At 41.2% G+C, this 17,743-nt stretch overlaps 2 protein-coding genes across 2 annotated transcripts; both read left to right on the forward strand.

Moving 5' to 3' along the window:
• Positions 1-8,443: 8,443 nt before the first annotated feature.
• Positions 8,444-9,445, forward strand: LOC311284786 (olfactory receptor 51E2-like; the record flags this gene model as incomplete). The annotated part of the gene is made up of 1 exon (XM_084399998.1): positions 8,444-9,445. The coding sequence occupies one exon, from the start codon at positions 8,444-8,446 to the stop codon at positions 9,443-9,445; it is 1,002 nt and encodes a 333-aa protein (XP_084256124.1).
• Positions 9,446-16,486: 7,041 nt separating this feature from the next.
• Positions 16,487-17,491, forward strand: LOC311284787 (olfactory receptor 5K4-like; the record flags this gene model as incomplete). The annotated part of the gene is made up of 1 exon (XM_084399999.1): positions 16,487-17,491. One exon carries the CDS (start codon positions 16,487-16,489, stop codon positions 17,489-17,491), a length of 1,005 nt encoding a protein of 334 aa, XP_084256125.1.
• Between the last annotated feature and the right edge of the window lie 252 nt (positions 17,492-17,743).

Below are 17,743 nucleotides of genomic sequence, written 5' to 3' on the forward strand. Positions count from 1 at the left end.
CATAATGTACTGGTCATAATGATTTCAGGAGAGTCCAGACTAAATCAAATATATAACATTTTATTTGTCAGGTAAAAATGTATCATGCCAATTACACAAGTAAATGATTAAAAGCCAATTCAGAAATAATCAATACATGACATCAATTACTCAAAGATGACTCTAAGAGTAAGCAATGCATTCCTGACAGAGACACGCAGTGTTGTGTGAGTGTGTTCCAAGTGTTAGACTTGGGAAAACACTGACACAGCACTGTGTGGGGATTTTCCTGGTTACAGATTCCCCCAGTCTGCTCTGCCACTTACCCTTAAATACCCAGACCAGAACAAAAGGGTTGTACAAATATTTTTTTTGACAAAGAGTATATTTTTTGTAAAAAGAGTTGTTTTGGGTCAATTCATGTAACTCAAGGGGTAACACCTGGTTTTGGGGGAGAGGGGAGATATCTTGAAGAGACATCCCCCAAAAAGGAGAAAATAATTCTCCTAAGTTTTCAATCTTTCTCATAATACCAATGACAGCAATGAAATTAAGACATTTAAAATTATACCAAACATGAAAAGGAAAAACAATAGATTCACAAGATACATCATATGTGATATATAGACATTCTTAGTAAACTTTTATTGACTTGAATCAAGGAGAAAGGAAGGGAGGAGGAGAGGGGGATGCAGAGATAAGGAAGGAGGAAAGTTTGGACAAGACAATGTCCTGTGCTCTTTCTTTGAGATCTTCTGTCCAGGGTGCGTTTTATTGCTTTATTGCAGGGTGAGTTTTATCTCAGCTTTTGTCTTAGCAGGAAAATCAGTTCTTACATCTATAAATCCACTTTATAAATAATACCAGACTAAATGAAACGATATGTACCAAAGAAGAAGCATGATACACACAGGCCTGTCTACTATATGTGACAACACTTTTGTGATGACGTATCTTAAGAAGTTTTTTTTTTAATTAAAATACTTAAAATACACGAAGGCTATAAAGTCTAGCCCAAGGGTCGGCAACAGGCGGCCCGCGGGCCAGAACTGGCCCGCCAGCAATATTTTCTGGCCCGCCGGATTATTTTGGAAGTCCGTTTTTTTTTTTTTTTTTTATCAGCCTATTTTTATTTTACAATAACGGTTTACAAATAGGGCCCCGCGTATCATTCGTTCAATCGTTTTAAAAAAAAAAAACGACTTGTTTTTCCATTATTTATTTCCTGAACTAAAATGAAAAAAACAAATAACGACTCGTTTTCTGATTTTCTGATTGTGTGCTCAGATCAAAAATAGAAAAAATGAATGACGGTTTTAGACTAATTTTAATTTTGATTTTTAATTTAACACATTAGCAGACATATATAAATGAAATCATTTTAAACAGATCAAGCACTATTGTGGTAACAGATTACAGCCATTTTAATAATGTGAATAGCAATCATGCTCTCCTGTAAGTCTCATACGCTTACTTTTGAACTTTTTTCATTATTATTTATTTGGGTATAACACACCAGGCACGGCGTTATGGGTGCATTTTCTTCAAAAAAAAAAAAAAAAAACTTTTAATATATTCAAATTTTGTCAAGAATGATAAAAAAAATCGGCAATAAGTTCATAATTTGTGCTAATATAGTCTAAATGTATAGTTTTAAAAACAGTTTTAAAAAGCTGGTTATGTCTATTTTGATGTTTCTACGCAAGTACCGATCTGCTGGTACCAAAATATGTGGAATAAGGGCTGCCTCCGACTAATTTTTTTTCTAGTCGACTATAGTTGTTCATTTAAGCCATTCGTGGACAAATCGCCCCTTTATATTAATTTAATTACTTAGGCTATATGATAATGAGCGTTTAATGTAGCCGCACTCAAGCTCACGACCGCATGCATAAAGCTTGCCACAAAGAACCGGTAAAAGTAATGATTATGAATGTGTCTAAAATAGCAAGGAGACATTTCATTATTTATTAATAAATTGGTGTTTTATGTGTCGCTGCAAAGATGAAGTTGACGAAGCGGACTCATGAACGCCAAAGAGAAATGCACATTTAATATGAATTACATATTCAGAGAGTTGCCTATTTCTTTTGGTTTTGAATATTTTCGTTTAAAAATAGACATTTCAAGCTTTCTATAATAGATAGCCTATATTTCTCAAATCTGTGAGGCACAAGCTGAGTTTCGGCGCCCTCCAGTTCACGTGCAATGCAAGTGATAGTGCTGGCGCCTTATTACATTGTCTGCTATATATTTGCCTCTGATTTATTAAATACAGGCAATTGATTGATAAAACATTGATCAAAATTAAGATACAATTTATACAAAACGAAAATCTTTTAAAAAGAGACTTTCTACAAAACAAAACTCATGTTTTATCCAATCCATGTCTCCAGACATATTGCGCATCTCATGATGTATCATATCTTTCTCATAGTGCATGCTCACTTTCATAATCAACATTGATTAAATAAAAAAAACCATAAAGACGTCACATATTTTCCAACTCAGCCCTCAGCCCTGTTGCAACAGTCGTTGTTTAGGTAGGCTACCTTAAACGCGCACGTACAGTCTCAGAGTCATCGCTGCAACCAGGAGATGAAGAGAGCTGATATCCACATCCCTAGCACATCTTTGTCTCTGCCACCCCAGGATGCTATAGCACGACCAGCGCCGTTGCTTGGAGGGCGCCAGCGCCTCTGCCTCTCAGCGCCTCTGCCTCGCGAGTGGATGATAGCCCTGAAGACGCCTAGCAATGGTAGACCTTTAGTGGTAGCTAACCTTTAGTTAAGTTATACCTTAAGAGTCATCGTAGCGCGCTAAGAGAAAACGTTATTGGGAAACGCAGCCCAGGTATGATGCCTATGACGCGTAATGGAGATTCCAAAGCGCTCTTCTTTGGTCAGAACCATGGAGAGCGATCGCGGATAGGTCCGTCCTATGCACCGAAACTTTTTACAATGCAACAGAATATTTAAAGAGCATCAAGCATTTAAAATCGATATTATGTATACGCACAGATAATATAACAGTATATTAGTCAGTCAAGTTTATTGTCGGACTGTAAGCGAATGAGGCATGATTGCTATTCACACCTTAATTAAAATGGCTGTAATCTGTTACGACAATAGTACTTGATCTGTTTAAAATGATTTCATTGATATATGCCTAAGATGTTAAATTAAAAATCTAAATAAAAAATGGTCTAATCCAGTAATTCATTTTTTCTATTTTTGTTCTGAGCACACAATCAGAAAACCCGTCGTTATTTGTTTTTTCATTTTAGGTCAGGAAATAAATAACGGAAAAACAAGTCGTTTTTAATTTTTTTTTATTTCTGGTTTTTAATTTGAAAAAACGATTGAACGAATGCTACACAGACCCATCATATTCCACGATTATATACCTACTGCGGGCGCAAAACAGACAAAGAAACACCAGAACAACCATTTTTGTAGCAATTTTTAATGTCGTCTTTCGTCTTTTAAATCTGAAATAAACACAAAGTTGCTTGACAAAAGATTGGATAGCCTATACTAGGCTAATTCAAAAGAGGGGTAATTATTGGACGAATAAAACACGTAAGTGTGGCAACAGCAGCTTAACAGTAGCACATATTTTGGCCATGGCGCGACACACATGAACATAAAAAGCTCTGCGTCGGTGAAAGGCCTGTTGTTTCGTGCGAGCAACCAAGACGCTTTTAGAGACGCACTTGCCGCTTTTTGTTGCGAGGTGAAACCTCGCAATAGGATCCTGCTACTCTGAGCATAGCCGTGTGCCAGCGCTTCAATTTTGCGCTTTCGTGCCTCTGTTTGAAGTGGGTAGGCAACCTTGAAGCTGCCATGCTTTGTCTCATGGTGCCGTCTTATGTTATATTCTTTGCAAACAGCGACAACTTCTTTGCAAATCAGACACACCGGCTTTGCATTTTTGAAATCCGGTAAAATGAACGCAAAACTCTCTTTCCATTCCTCTCTAAAGACTCTATTTTCGTCGTCAACTTTCCTCTTAAGACCTTTGGACAAAGACATTTTATTCCAGCTTCCTCTTAGCTAACTTCTTCTTGCTCTTCTTGTTTGTTTTTTTGTTGTTGTTTTTTTACGGCGGATGCAAACAAATATGTGCCTATTAGCTAACTTCACTCTGCACGCTAACACATATTAAACATTGTATCATGTGATGAGGTGGGTGACATGGAATTAAAGGCCCCGTGTTGAAAAAAAGCCGATCACTGCCAAAATATTGTAAGCTACAAATTTATTATTCACAACAAACCCATTGAGCGGCAGGGATCACTGGTGAAATGTGTTTTTTAAATCAAGTGATCAAAGTGCTCGTTGCCGCTGCGATCAGTGGTGCGGATACAGTGTTTTCTGCACTGTCTTCACTCGGACGCGCGCTTCAACCCGTTAGGATACTCTCTATTCGTTCTGGTGAAATCACAAAACAAAACGCACACAAAAATGTCCCTGCTTGATATACAACCACTGATGAACATAATCGAACAAAACCTATACGAGAAAAAAAAAAAACGATACGAGTGCGGATTTGAATTCAGAACCTCTGACACGCTGGGCGAAAATTCTACCACTGGTCCATTAAAATACCCGTTGGACAAACAGGCGGATCTATATATTTATTCACACGAAAATTCTGACAAAACAGCCTTTATTAAGCTACATCTTATAAAACAACAAATGTAGCCTACTATTTAAATCGATTGCTGGACATCGTGATGTTATTGTACATATATCTGATTTAGCATTGTAACAACCCCCACCACACCCACTTTTTAAAACAAAGTTGCCACTGTCCATAGGCCTGCTCCCGTGTAGCTGGCCCGCCATCTACTGGCTAAAAAAAATATTGGCCCGCGGCCAAAGTTACTTGCCGACCCCTGGACTCTAGCCAATGTGTTGGGTGTCGCCCAGCTCGCAGCTCTACATATACTGAAGCTCTCCGTTCGCTCCACGTACAGGCGCAAAGCACGGACTGGACATAGCAAAGCTAGGGTGACCACCCGTCCCGCTTTGCGTTGTACCGCACAGCATTTTCACCCCTTGTCCCACACATCGCATATTGAGAATATGTCCTGCATTTTCTGTCTATTGGTTTTTAATACTCATATTAAGAAACACAGGGGTGGTTTATGTTTTAGTATTGGTAAAATGTTGCCCCACACAAACTTATAATCGTCCCACATTTGGTTTGTTTGATGGTGGTCACCCTAAGCAAAGCTGGGCTGGGTCTGCCTCCTCCAAAGGCAGCGCTTGCAGGTTCACCACCTAGTCCCAGAAGGGAGTGGTAAGAACCTTGGGCACATATCCGGCCCGAATTCCAGGCCCACTTCGTCCCCTACCCTCTTGATGGAAGCCAAAGCAACCAGTCTGTCTTCATGGACAGACAACTCCACTGACTGCAGATGTTCAATGGGGGAACTCTGTAATTCCATAATCACCAGTGACAAGTCCCAAGAGTGAGGGCAAGGCAGATTTAGCCTCCTCGCACCCCTCAGGAACCTGATGACCAGGTTGTGCTTTCCTAAGGACTTACCATCAACTGCATCATGATGTGTGTCAATAGCGGCAACATACACTTTGAGGGTGGAGGGAGATAGCCTTCGCTCAAACCCATCTTGCAGGAAGGAAAGTACATGACACTGATCGGGCATTTCCGGGGGTCTTCCCCGTGGGAAGAACACCACTGAATGAATAGGTTCCACTTCAACACATAGAGGCTCCTTGTAGATGGGGCTCTAGCGGAAGTGATGGTGTCTACCCCCGCTTGTGGTAGTCCACCTAGAACCTCTGCATCCCGTCCAGGGACCAGACATGGAGTTTCCCGAGGTCTAGACGCGGGTGCCATAAGGGTGCATGAAGCAACCAGCAAGACCTGCTACTCATCCTCCCTGACTTTACATGGCTCACAGGGGGAAATGCATACTTACGTAGGCCCCAGGCCCAGCTGTGTGCCAGTGCATTCGTGCAGAGGGTCCCCTCGGTCAGGGAGTAGAAAAAATGGCAACGCGTCATGTCCAGAGAGGCAAACAGGTCTACCTGTGTGGCTCCAAAGCATCTCCAAATCAGCTGGACCGACCAGGGATGGAGTCGCCACTCTCCCCGAAGCGAATGCTGTCGTGAGAGCCAGGGGCACGGGAAGAGGTTTTAGGTCGGGGGTGCTGAGTTTTTTGAATACTCACCACTTTTGAATAAGAAACAATATCAAGACTATAAAACTCGTCAAAACTCTGCAAATCACAACAAGCGTATCAGTAAGAACACTCGCTCAAACAGCGCACACACTCAAACCTGACTGCACATTGCATTTTTGACTTTATTGATTCTGCTTTTATTCGTAATGCAATGGACTGGTCAACGGGACATAAATTAATCCTTTAAAGAAAAGGGTTGTTGGGCTGTTTACAGTGTCATATACAATAAAAGAGCCTGCACAGCGACAGGAAATAGAAATTAACACAAAAAACCTGCCTAGTGCTAACCTTACACAACACTGACAGTGGACTTGCGCTCAGGAGTAGCTTTGGGTTTGTTTTTGTTTGTTTTTGCAGCTGCGGACAAATTCTTTCGACGCACACACAATATTACGTAACACTGTGCGTATGTTTTAAAAACATAATTTAACATATAAATAACACATTTTAAATAGCCCACTTAAAGTGTTTATTACAAATAAATGACTAAATGCTAAAAATAAATAAATGTTAATGAACTACAATTCTGTGAAAACAGGGGGTGCTGCACCCCCACTTCCCGCACCCCTGGTGAGAGCTCGTCGGCTGCACGATTGACCGCGCCTGGGATGTGAATGGCCCGAAGCGACCTCAGATGCTTCTGACTCCAAAGGAGTAATTGGGGGGCGAGTTGCCACATTCGGCGGGAGTGTAGACATGCGTAGACCAGAGTTACTGGCTGTGGATGCCATATCCCCCTGGAGCCTCTGAAATAATTTCAGTGGGGCCACTGTCCTGCCCTTGAACGAATTCAAGCAGTTGAACACTGACCAGACACGTTCCTCTGTGAGGGGCGCTGTCTGGTTGACCGAGTCCAGCTCCATACTGAGAAAAGACATTCTTTGTACAGGGGAGAGTTTGCTCTTTTTCCATTGACCCGAAGTCCCAACTGGCTGAGGTGACTGAGCACCATGTCCCTGTGTTCTCGCGACTGAGCCAGAATGAGTCAGTCGTCGAGGTATTTGAGAATGCAAACGCCGTGTTCTCTCAGGGGAACAATGGCTGCCTCCGCGACCTTCGTGAAGACACATGGCGACAGGGACAACCTGAAGGGTAGGACTTTGTACTGATATGTCCGCCCTTCGAACGCAAAGTGTAGGAATGGCCACCAGAAGAGGAACTAGATCGGGGGATAGGCGAAGGGACTCCACCTCGCTTATTGGAGTCTCGAACCACAACACAGCGATGGTCATCTTCCCGCAATGGGTACATGACTTATTCAGGAAAGCCACCTTAGCGTGCTTAAGCCACAGACACGCGAGGCAACGATCATGACTCTCAGCCGGAGCCAGGTAACGACCACACCCAGAAACACGCGTGTAATGCTCTTTTAGGGAATTCACTCTCTCACTGGTGCTGAATCGCACAGGGGAAATGGCCACGGCACAGCAGCAGGAATAGTGCAGCCCACTGTGTGCTCTCACACTCTAGAACTTAACTTTTTTATTGACTTTTCAAGCATTATCATACTCACAATGGTATTGTTGTTCTGAGTATCAAGATGTGATTTCCAGCTGTACACAGCTGATACTGATAACTGGGACATCAGTTTTTTTTCTTTCAGTGCACCTTGAGACGTGAGGGCAATGGTCAAAAATGTCTGTCTAGCATGTTTAAATAGAAAAACAATGGAAAAGTAGCGCAGTGGAATGGAAAAAGTATTCTATGTATGAATGAATATTATCTATATTTACTCTTTACCAAAAAGTATAGTACCATTCCCCAACGTCAAATGAATAAAGTGCAACATTAACATTAAACATATCCTTAACTACAACAACAGCAACATTTTGAACACAGTACTTTTTAACCATGATACTTTTTATTAGACTTGTATGATTTAAAATATACTCCTGCCTTTATCCTCAAGTCTCTAGGGAGAAGGGTTGATCCAACAAATAAAGTCCCAAGAGCTCAAGAGAATTAACTAATATAAATTTGTCTGATGGTTGGTAGAATTAGATGCATGAGCCAAATTGAAGAAGGTAGAGTACAGTATATACCTTGAGTTTCTTCTCTTTATTTGTAACCCTTTTAACAATAACTTCTTTCATTAATTCAGTTTGGTTATATCAAAGAACATACATATTGTATGCCTTTTCATTAATTCGCTGTGACTGAAATTAAATCATTATTTGAATATTCTCTTTTATTGTGCGCATTTCTAGCAGTTCTTAATTACAGGTCACAAAAAGTCAAACAACAGCTATCATGAGCTTCATGCAGTCAAACTCCTCTGCAAATGTGACCTTTGTTCGTCCTGCAACATTTTTCATCAATGGCTTTTTTAATGTCCCACATGCAAAATACTACTATGTGTTCTTGTCTTTGGTGTATGTTGTGACTGTTTTAGGGAATTCATTTATCATGTGTATCATTTATTCGGCCCGCAGACTTCACACAGCCAAATACATCAGTGTTTTCCATCTGGCCCTTTCTGATCTGTGTGGAAGCTCGGCTTTGATTCCAAAAGTCACAGACACATTTTTATTCGAGCACCAGGACATTTCATATGAAGTGTGTTTGGCATATATGTTTTTTGTGTATCATTTCATGAATCTGCAGTCTTTGACACTACTTGTTTTGGCTTATGACAGACTGGTTGCTATTTGTTTTCCTCTACGGTATCATGCTATTGTAACTAAAACAGCCATGTTTCTGATCATAGGCTTTATGTGGATTTTTTCTGTGACATTTTTTTCTGTACTTGCAGGTTCTGTGAACAGACTTTCTTTTTGTGGATCTAATGTGCTTGATAGTTATTTTTGTGACTATGGCCCTATCTATAGATTAGCCTGTAATGATAATTCTGTAAATGTTTTGTTGGGTAAAATTTGCTATAGTCTCTTGATTTTTGCACCACTGATTTTGATCTTCATCTCATATTTATGCATTGCTCTAGTTTTGCTTAAGATTCCCCACGGCGTTGACCGGATAAAATCCATAAAAACCTGCACTTCACATCTGATGTTGGTGGCAATTTTTTATATCCCAATTTTAAGCAATAATATTGCATCTATAATTACACCTTTGCATCCAGATGCCCGGATAATTAACAATTCTCTTACTCAGACAATACCACCTATGCTGAATCCCATTATATACACTCTAAAGACAGAAGAGGTCATGCAATCCATAAAAGAACTGTACAAGCGAAGCAAGGTGAACACAACTCAGGAAGGAAATATGAAATGCAGTAGGAGGAGAAATTAAAAATAATAATTATAGGTTTAATCTCACTGCTTGTGAGATTAAACTTTGATCATTCAACAAAAATGGATTTTGTTTGTAGTTGTAATAGGAATTGTGTTGAAAACAGGACAAATATATATTCAAAGCCAAGTAAAGATGATTTGTGATTTCCTTTTTTTATTTATTAAAAAAACAAACAGTACCTTTGCATTTATTGATGTCAGGTTAACGGTAAGTCAAAAGAAAAGAAACCAATTAAATTTGCTTTAAATATAACAAATGTTTTATAAATGTTTTTCTGAATAATTATTTGTTGTATTCATGGAAATAATTTATGCAGTCACTAATTCTCACCATGTTGTGCTATATGATACGTATGATCCCATACCACGTAATGCAGTCATGTGCTTCAGTGAACTAAATTAAACATAATCCTTAAATTAGACTTCCATTCTATTAGATAACACAGAGACATACCAGACCAGAGATTACAGTATTTACATGCCAAAAATGCAGAATACAGCACACAGGCCAATATGTAGCAATCTTTATGACGTACCACCTAATGTATTTTTAAACAAAAATTCTACGTTTTCTATCATGCTATTGTAACTAAAACAGCCATGTTTCTGATCATAGGCTTTATGTGGATGTTTTCTGTGACATTTTTTTCTGTACTTGTATTTTACAGAATTATATACTAATTCTGTAAAAAATATATATAATACCATTTCTGAACCTAACAGATGCAGTGTAAATGTGGTTTTTAGCTTTGGTCAGAGTTCTTGGTCCTGACGAAAAAATGTCTATTAATTATTGTCAATGGTGTGCTTGGTTACCTCAGCTTAGTTTTAACAGAGGTTTTAAGCCCTGAAGAACATAAAACGTTAAAGATAAAATAAAAAAAGAAATGTCACACTTCTTCGCATGTGAAGTAAGTGCTTTTCCACATTTAGTCCGAACTGTTCTGCACACTGTCAGTATCAGTAAAATGTCTATTAGAATGCTGTTTTTTATGGTAATTTCAAATAGTTTCACACAAGCCATGCAGGGTCAGTTCAGAACAACATGATTCAGCAACAGTAACTGACCGTTAGGCCTGATGGCTGATAACCACTACAAGTTTACTCATGGCTATAGACCTCAGTCAGGTTAGACGCCATATTGAATTTAACGCAGATAATTGAACTAACTGTGAGGGATAGACTTACAGTCTTTACAATGGCATGCACTGTTTAAAGGTCCTAAATCATGTAATTTTTACAACTCACAAATTTTAAGGGCCCTATTGCACCCAGCGCAATTGACTTTGTACACCGACGCATGTATCATTCCTATTTTGCACCCAACGCACAGCGGATTTTTCCCTCCACAGACGCACGTCAGTAAATTAGGGAATGAACATGCGCTCCCGGGGGCGGTTAAGCGAAAAGAGGAGGCGTGTTCCGGCGCAAACGTTCCCTGATGCTATTTTGCAGGTTTAGAAAACAATTCCGCCACAGACCAGGAAAAACCTAGTCTAAAGTCAGTGGTGTGTTGCGCATGTTTTTCATATGCTATTTTGAGGGCGCATGCTTGGCCATAATGTAGCGTGTGAAACGCGCATACACTTTGATTCTCTCATCTACACAGAAGCAGCAGTTTTCATTTTTGCAAATCATATATTATTACAAGGAAAAATATTAACACACGAGGGAAATCATTGTTGTGTCCATGAAGATGTGAAAAAAATAGGCGTAAATCTAGCTTACACATTTACCCAAATTATTATACGCCTGTTTAAGCGAAGCTAATTTGGGTGGGTTTCTCCCATCCCCAATGTCACTTCTCTGTGTTTTACGGCCCTGTCGAGAACGTCGGTCTCCTCGGCTGTGAACCGCTCCTGGCGTGCACCTGACAAATCCGTCGTTATAATAGCAATCCGCCATGGAACAAACGCGCCTGCTCTTAAAGGGAATGTGAGATGACGCTCTGATTTCACGTTACGCCCAAACCACACCTATGAATAATGAAGCTACTTCAGACAATTTTAGATTTGCGTCGGGCGAGATCCGCCCACAAAGTTACTTGCATTTCGCGTTTGATACTTGCGTTTCAGATCATTAAAATAGGGCCCTAAAACTTTTATGGAGCTTTTGTCTACTACAAGTTTATTTATTTTTTCAGAAAGACGTTTTGATCGGATTGTTCTTAAACAACAGTACAATCCATTAAGCGCACTGTATTCTATCCCTCACAGCCTCGTTTTCATTCCTGTCAAAATTTAAATATGACGCTACCCTGACTAAGGTCAATGGGGTCATGTCTACAGCTCTGGTAAAAAAAATAAGAGACCACTGCAAAATGATCAGTTTCTCTGGGTTTACTAGGTATATGTTTGGGTAAAATTTACATTTTTGTTTTATTCTATTAACTGACAACATTTCTCCCAAATTCCAAATAAAAATATTGTCATTTAGAGCATTTATTTGCAGAAAACAACTGGTCAAAATAAAAAAAAAAGATTCAGTGTTGTCAGACCTCGAATAATGGAAAGAAAATAAGTTCATATTCAGTTTTAAACAACACAATACTAATGTTTTAACTTAGGAAGAGTTCAGAAATCAATATTTGGTGGAATAACCCTGATTTTCAATCACAGCTTTAATGCGTCTTGGCATGCTCTCACCATTCTTTCACATTGATGTTGGGTGACTTTATGCAACTCCTGGTGCAAAAATTCAAGCAGCTCGGCTTTGTTTGATGGCTTGTGACCATCCATCTTCCTCTTGATCACATTCCAGAGGTTTTCAATGAGGTTCAAGTCTGGAGATTGGGCTGGCCATGACAGGGTCTTGATCTGGTGGTCCTCCATCCACACCTTGATTGACCTGGCTGTGTGGCATGGAGCATTGTCCTGCTGGAAAAAACAATCCTCAGAGTTGGGGAACATTGTCAGAGCAGAAGGAAGCAAGTTTTCTTCCAGGACAACCTTGTATGTGGCTTAATTCATGCGTCCTTCACAAAGACAAATCTGCCCGATTCCAGCCTTGCTGAAGCACCCCCAGATCATCACCGATCTTCCACCAAATTTCACAGTGGGTGCGAGACACTGTGGCTTGTAGGCCTCTCCAGGTCTCCGTCTAACCATTAGATGACCAGGTGTTGGACAAAGCTGAAAATGTATTATCTGGGGGTGCTTCAGCAAGGCTGCAATCGGGCAGATTTGTCTTTGTGAAGGACCATGGTTTGATTCCCGCTCGGAGTGGGTCAAGTAGGGCCGGTTACACTTGTGCAGTGACCCAGATGGAAGTGCGGCTTAGAGGGGTGAGTGTAACGGACGTAGGCCAGTAAGATCTGTGTGTGTAAACCTCACTCCCCTGGCCTCAAGAGGCGCGCTAGTGGCTGCAGTCTTTAGCGTCTTTGTTAGCGCGTCTCCCACGCTGGAGACCCTGGTTTGAATTCATCTATGAGGAAAAGCATCATCAGTAGTTAGTTATTAATGCCTCACAGAAATCCAAATATTCCTTATTGTTGTAGGATTGAAAATAATCCCAAATATTTGAATGACCAAAGACATTTGCTTTACTGTTTTCCAACCCCTCTTTCCCCAATGACCATTTGGAGTTCCTAAAGGCAGAGAGGGGCTGATAGTGATGAAGGCCTATAGGCCAAGATGTGTGTACTTCGGGGGTCGATGAATTGTCACACCTTTAGTACAATGGGGGAAGTTGTAATTAATAAAAGATTGGTCAGCTTGAATGTCTCACATTTGGGTTTTAGTCACACAGTCAGGGAAAGGATAAAACGAGTTTGTAACTGTTACTCTGCCTCTTTTATTCTCTGGGTCCCTTTCTTGGGGCTCTATCTCTTTACCTCCTCTTTTCTTTGTCTGTCTTTCTCTCTCTCTCGTAGTCGTATACTCTTCGAGTATTGTTAAAATGAGCCAATGCACATTGCGTGAATTGCATCTCACGCTCCGCCCCGCAGCGCGGGTATAAACATGGAAGCGGATGCACGCACCACTTGTCTTTCGTTTCGGAGCCGATCGGTCTTCATGTCGATGTCTCTGAAGAGTGTTGTTATATTACAACAAGTGAGTGTGTCTGTGCTTCTTCAGGAAGTCTCTCCTGGTGCTGGTGGTTCTACAGCGTGAGTGTAGCGGTGGTCGCGAGCTTTCTGAGCTCTCAACTGCTGTTTTAACAGCATCACATTTCTGTTTGTGTTTGTTTGTCTGACGGCCGGTTGAGGGCGAAGAGAGTGAGTGCTTCATTGGTACAGGCTGCACCATCCCTGTCAGTGTTGCCGCGATCATTCCCCTGTGTGCTCCAGCACTGGTGAGAGTTTTTTTTCATTTCCTGGAAGAGCAACACGGGTGCGTTTGCGTCTTTTTCAAAATGTCATTCCACCCGTGCGTTTTCTGGATGCGGTCGTTCCCTGTCCCCCTCTGACGGTCGCAATTGTTGCATTATGTGTTTGGGCTTACAGCACGCTGAAGCAGCTTTTGTGGATGGATCATGTTCCCATTGCATCTCGGTGTTGAGGTCAAGACTCGCCTTCGTCCACGAAAGTGGAGTCCCCATTACCACACCCCACGTAGGGTGCCGTGTGGGATGGGTGATCGGAGGATAGTGATGGAATTCCCGCCCGGTAACCATTCCCTGTGGGGTCCTCACTCCTCCATCACACCGCAGCCGGTGGAGTCCCCCGTTGAGCGCGCTGGTCCCTCTGTAATGGACCGACCAGAAGTTTCATTCGGGGTCCCTCCAGAGGACAGGATGCCAATTGCAGCATCGGAGGGTGAGCTCAGCTCTGGAGCGACTGTAACGATGCCCGAGCCAAAATCCTCAGCTGTCAGCTATGCTGAAACGGGCCTGCTGCCAAACCCTCATCCCGTGGTCACACCCTTCATTTCTCCGGGCCGGAGTGCCCCTAGAACAAGTGCTGTGGTCTCCACAGATGCCTCCAACACCAGCTGAGGGGCCACGTACAACGGGCATGCAGTAGCGTGGATCTGGATGGGCCCCCAACAGCATTGGTACATTACTTGCCTCGAGTTGTTTGCAGTACACCTTGCCTTGAGACGCCTCAAAACGCAGGTGCTCGGCAAGTCCGTACGGACAACACTGCGACCATTGCGTACATCAACCATCAAGGTAGTCTACGCTCCCGTTGCATGTCGCAACTCACCCGCCACCTCCTCCTATGGAGTCAGAAGCATCTGAGGTTACTTCGTGCCACTTATATTCCCAGCCGCAGGGTGCCTCGCTAACAGATGTTTGTAGAGCTGCGGAACTTGTGCTAGGCTGGGTCCATATGTTGTAATCCCTACGGCGACCCCATATGTGTATTCTCCACGGTGCGGCTCCCTGAGGCGAGCCCGTGTCTTTCCCTTGGCAGAGCTTCCTCTGCCGTCGCTGACGGTTGAGTCTCCCCCTTGTTATAGGCTGGAGCCACCTCAGTGACATTTCTTATGTTGTACTGCCCGATAATTCGCCCAGTCCATATGTGTATCCTCCACATGTTACCTCCCTGCGGGCTGGATGTGGCTTCCATAGAGTCCCTCCTTCCATCAAAAGGGCACGCTTTCCCAGTGTTATCCAAGTCTTACTGAGTGGGTCTTGCGGAACAGCAGTGACTTCCCTGGCCTAAGCCCTGTCCTATCTCCGCCTCAATAATGCGGGGGGTCAGGAGGCTTTTGTCTAGGCACTGGAAGGTGGCCGCACTAGTGGCGTTTTAATAGGGATCAGTCATTACGTACGACTGTATCAAACGTGAGCGACTGAAAGGGAATGTCTCGGTTACGTATGTAACCCTCGTTCCCTGAAGGAGGGAACGGAGATGTAGTCCCGTCGCCACTACTGCTGGTCCACCGCTGACTCCGGACTCTGCTCGGCTCCTCAGCGAAAAACTACAGGTGCGTGCATCCGCTTCAGTGTTTATACCCGCGCTGAGGGGCGGAGCGCGAGATGCAATTCACGCACGCCAATGTGCATTGGCTCGTTTTAACAATAGCTGAAGATGGCAGGCTCCCTAAGCATGATCCTAATCAGTCTTTACGTACGACTACGTCTCCGTTCCCTCCTTCAGGGAACAAGGTTTACATACTTAACCGAGACGTTATTTCCGTCGTTGGTACAAGTAGCAGTGGGTGGTAATAGACAAGAAATGTACAGTTTTCTACCATCTTGCTGACAACGTTTCTTTAGTCAACCCCTGCAGGAAATCCACCCTTACATTGTTCCCCCGAGTGATCAGGTTGTGTTTACAAAACCTACAATCATTCATTCTGTGCACATTTTCCATAGTTATGTTCAACAAACGAACCAAGGCTCCGAATGCTTGTGTCAAAGAGGTATGTTATGTTATTACGCCTCCTGATGGTGACCTTTGCAAGTGTCGACAAGTTAAAATATGGGCTTTTTGTATGTATTTTTTTCTCACCCCATGTACTTTCTTAAGGAAGAATGGGAAATGAAAAACTTAATTTTTCAGAAAATACTTTCCACCCAGAATTTTAACTGCTTAGTAAATATACTTATACATAGAGTTATGTAGGCTATCCATACAAGTCAGAGGAAAATAATTTCATAAGTCATCTATTTTTATGTAGTTTTACTGTAATTATTATTAGTTATTACTGTTACAATAAGTTTATACAGTATCTATTTAGCAATAGATTCTTAATCTTTAAGGTAAGTGTTTTATGTTGTCACATGCTTCTATCGATTTACTCCTGCCTCATTTTCCTTAAGTCTGTCGGGAGAAGGGTTGATCCATGAACTAAAGTCTCAAGTGCAAAAGAATGATCTACTATATATTTGACTGATGGCTGGTGAAATAGTGAGATGGTAGCACCAGGAGAAGGTAGACTACGTGTTTCCTCTGTTTCTCTTCTATGGTTTTACTGTAAAAGACACTTATTATTAGTTCAATATGAGTATGTTAAAGAATATTCAAGCATTTTCGTTCAGAAATGCACTGTGACTAATTAAATTATTACTTGAATATTCTCTGTTTTTGAGTGTATTTCTATAACAGTTCTTCATCACAGGTGACACAAAAAGCCAGACAACAGCTGTCATGAGCTCCATGCAGTCAAACTCCTCTGCAAATGAGACCTTTGTTCGTCCAGCAACATTTTTCCTCAATGGCTTTTCTAATGTTCCATATGTGAAATACTACTATGTGTTCTTGTCTTTGGTGTATGTTGTGACTGTTTTAGGGAATTCATTTATCATGTGTATCATTTATTTGGCACGCAGACTTCACACAGCCAAATACATTGCTGTTTTCCATCTGGCCATTTCTGATCTGTGTGGAAGCTCAACTTTGATTCCAAATATCATTGACACATTTTTGTTTGAACACCAGGACGTTTCATATGAAGTTTGCTTCGTAAATATGTTTTTTGTATATCATTTCATGAATCTGCAGTCTTTGACACTACTTGTCTTGGCTTATGACAGATTGGTTGCTATTTGTTTTCCTCTGCGGTATCATGCTATTGTTACCAAAACAGCCATGTTTCTGATCATAGGGGTTATTTGGATTTTATCTGGGACTTATTTTTCTGTACATGTGGGTTTGCTGAAAAGACTCTCTATTTGTAGTTCTAATGTGGTTAATAGTTATTTCTGTGATTATGGCCCTATATGTAGACTAGCTTGTAATGATAATTCCTTAAATTTACTGATGGGAAAAATTTGCTTTGGTTTTCTGATTTGCATGCCTCCAGTACTGATCCTAGTTTCATATTTATGCATTTCTCTGGCTTTGTTTAAGATTGCTCATGGTGCTGACCGAATCAAAGCCATAAAAACCTGTACTTCACATCTCATATTGGTGGCAGTTTTGTATATCCCACTTTTAATCAATAACACTGCAGCTGCCACAACACCTATCCATCCAAACTCCAGGTTAATTAACAATTCTTTGACGCAGACAATACCACCTATGCTGAATCCCATCATATACACTCTTAAGACAGAAGAGGTCATGCAATCCATAAAAGAACTGTACAAACGACGCAAGGTGAACACAACTCAGGAAAGAAATATGAAATTCAATTGGAGAAATCAAAAATGATTTAAAAGGGTTTGTTTCTTATTTATTATAATTAACTTATTTTACTGTTGAAATGCTTTCATTATCTGCTTGAATGAGAATTTGTCCTTCTGTATTTTGTATAAAATAGACATGCTAGTATGAAACAACACTCTGTATTACATTTTTTTTCTTTGACTGTGAAACGTTTTTTGAAACACTCCTGTCACTGTGAATTTATAATATTTTTCAATGTTTCTTTTTTCATAATTAGTCACTTATTCCTACCATGTG

This window comes from Rutilus rutilus, assembly GCF_951802725.1.
Source record: "Rutilus rutilus genome assembly, chromosome: 25".
NCBI classification, from domain to species: Eukaryota; Metazoa; Chordata; class Actinopteri; order Cypriniformes; family Leuciscidae; genus Rutilus; species Rutilus rutilus.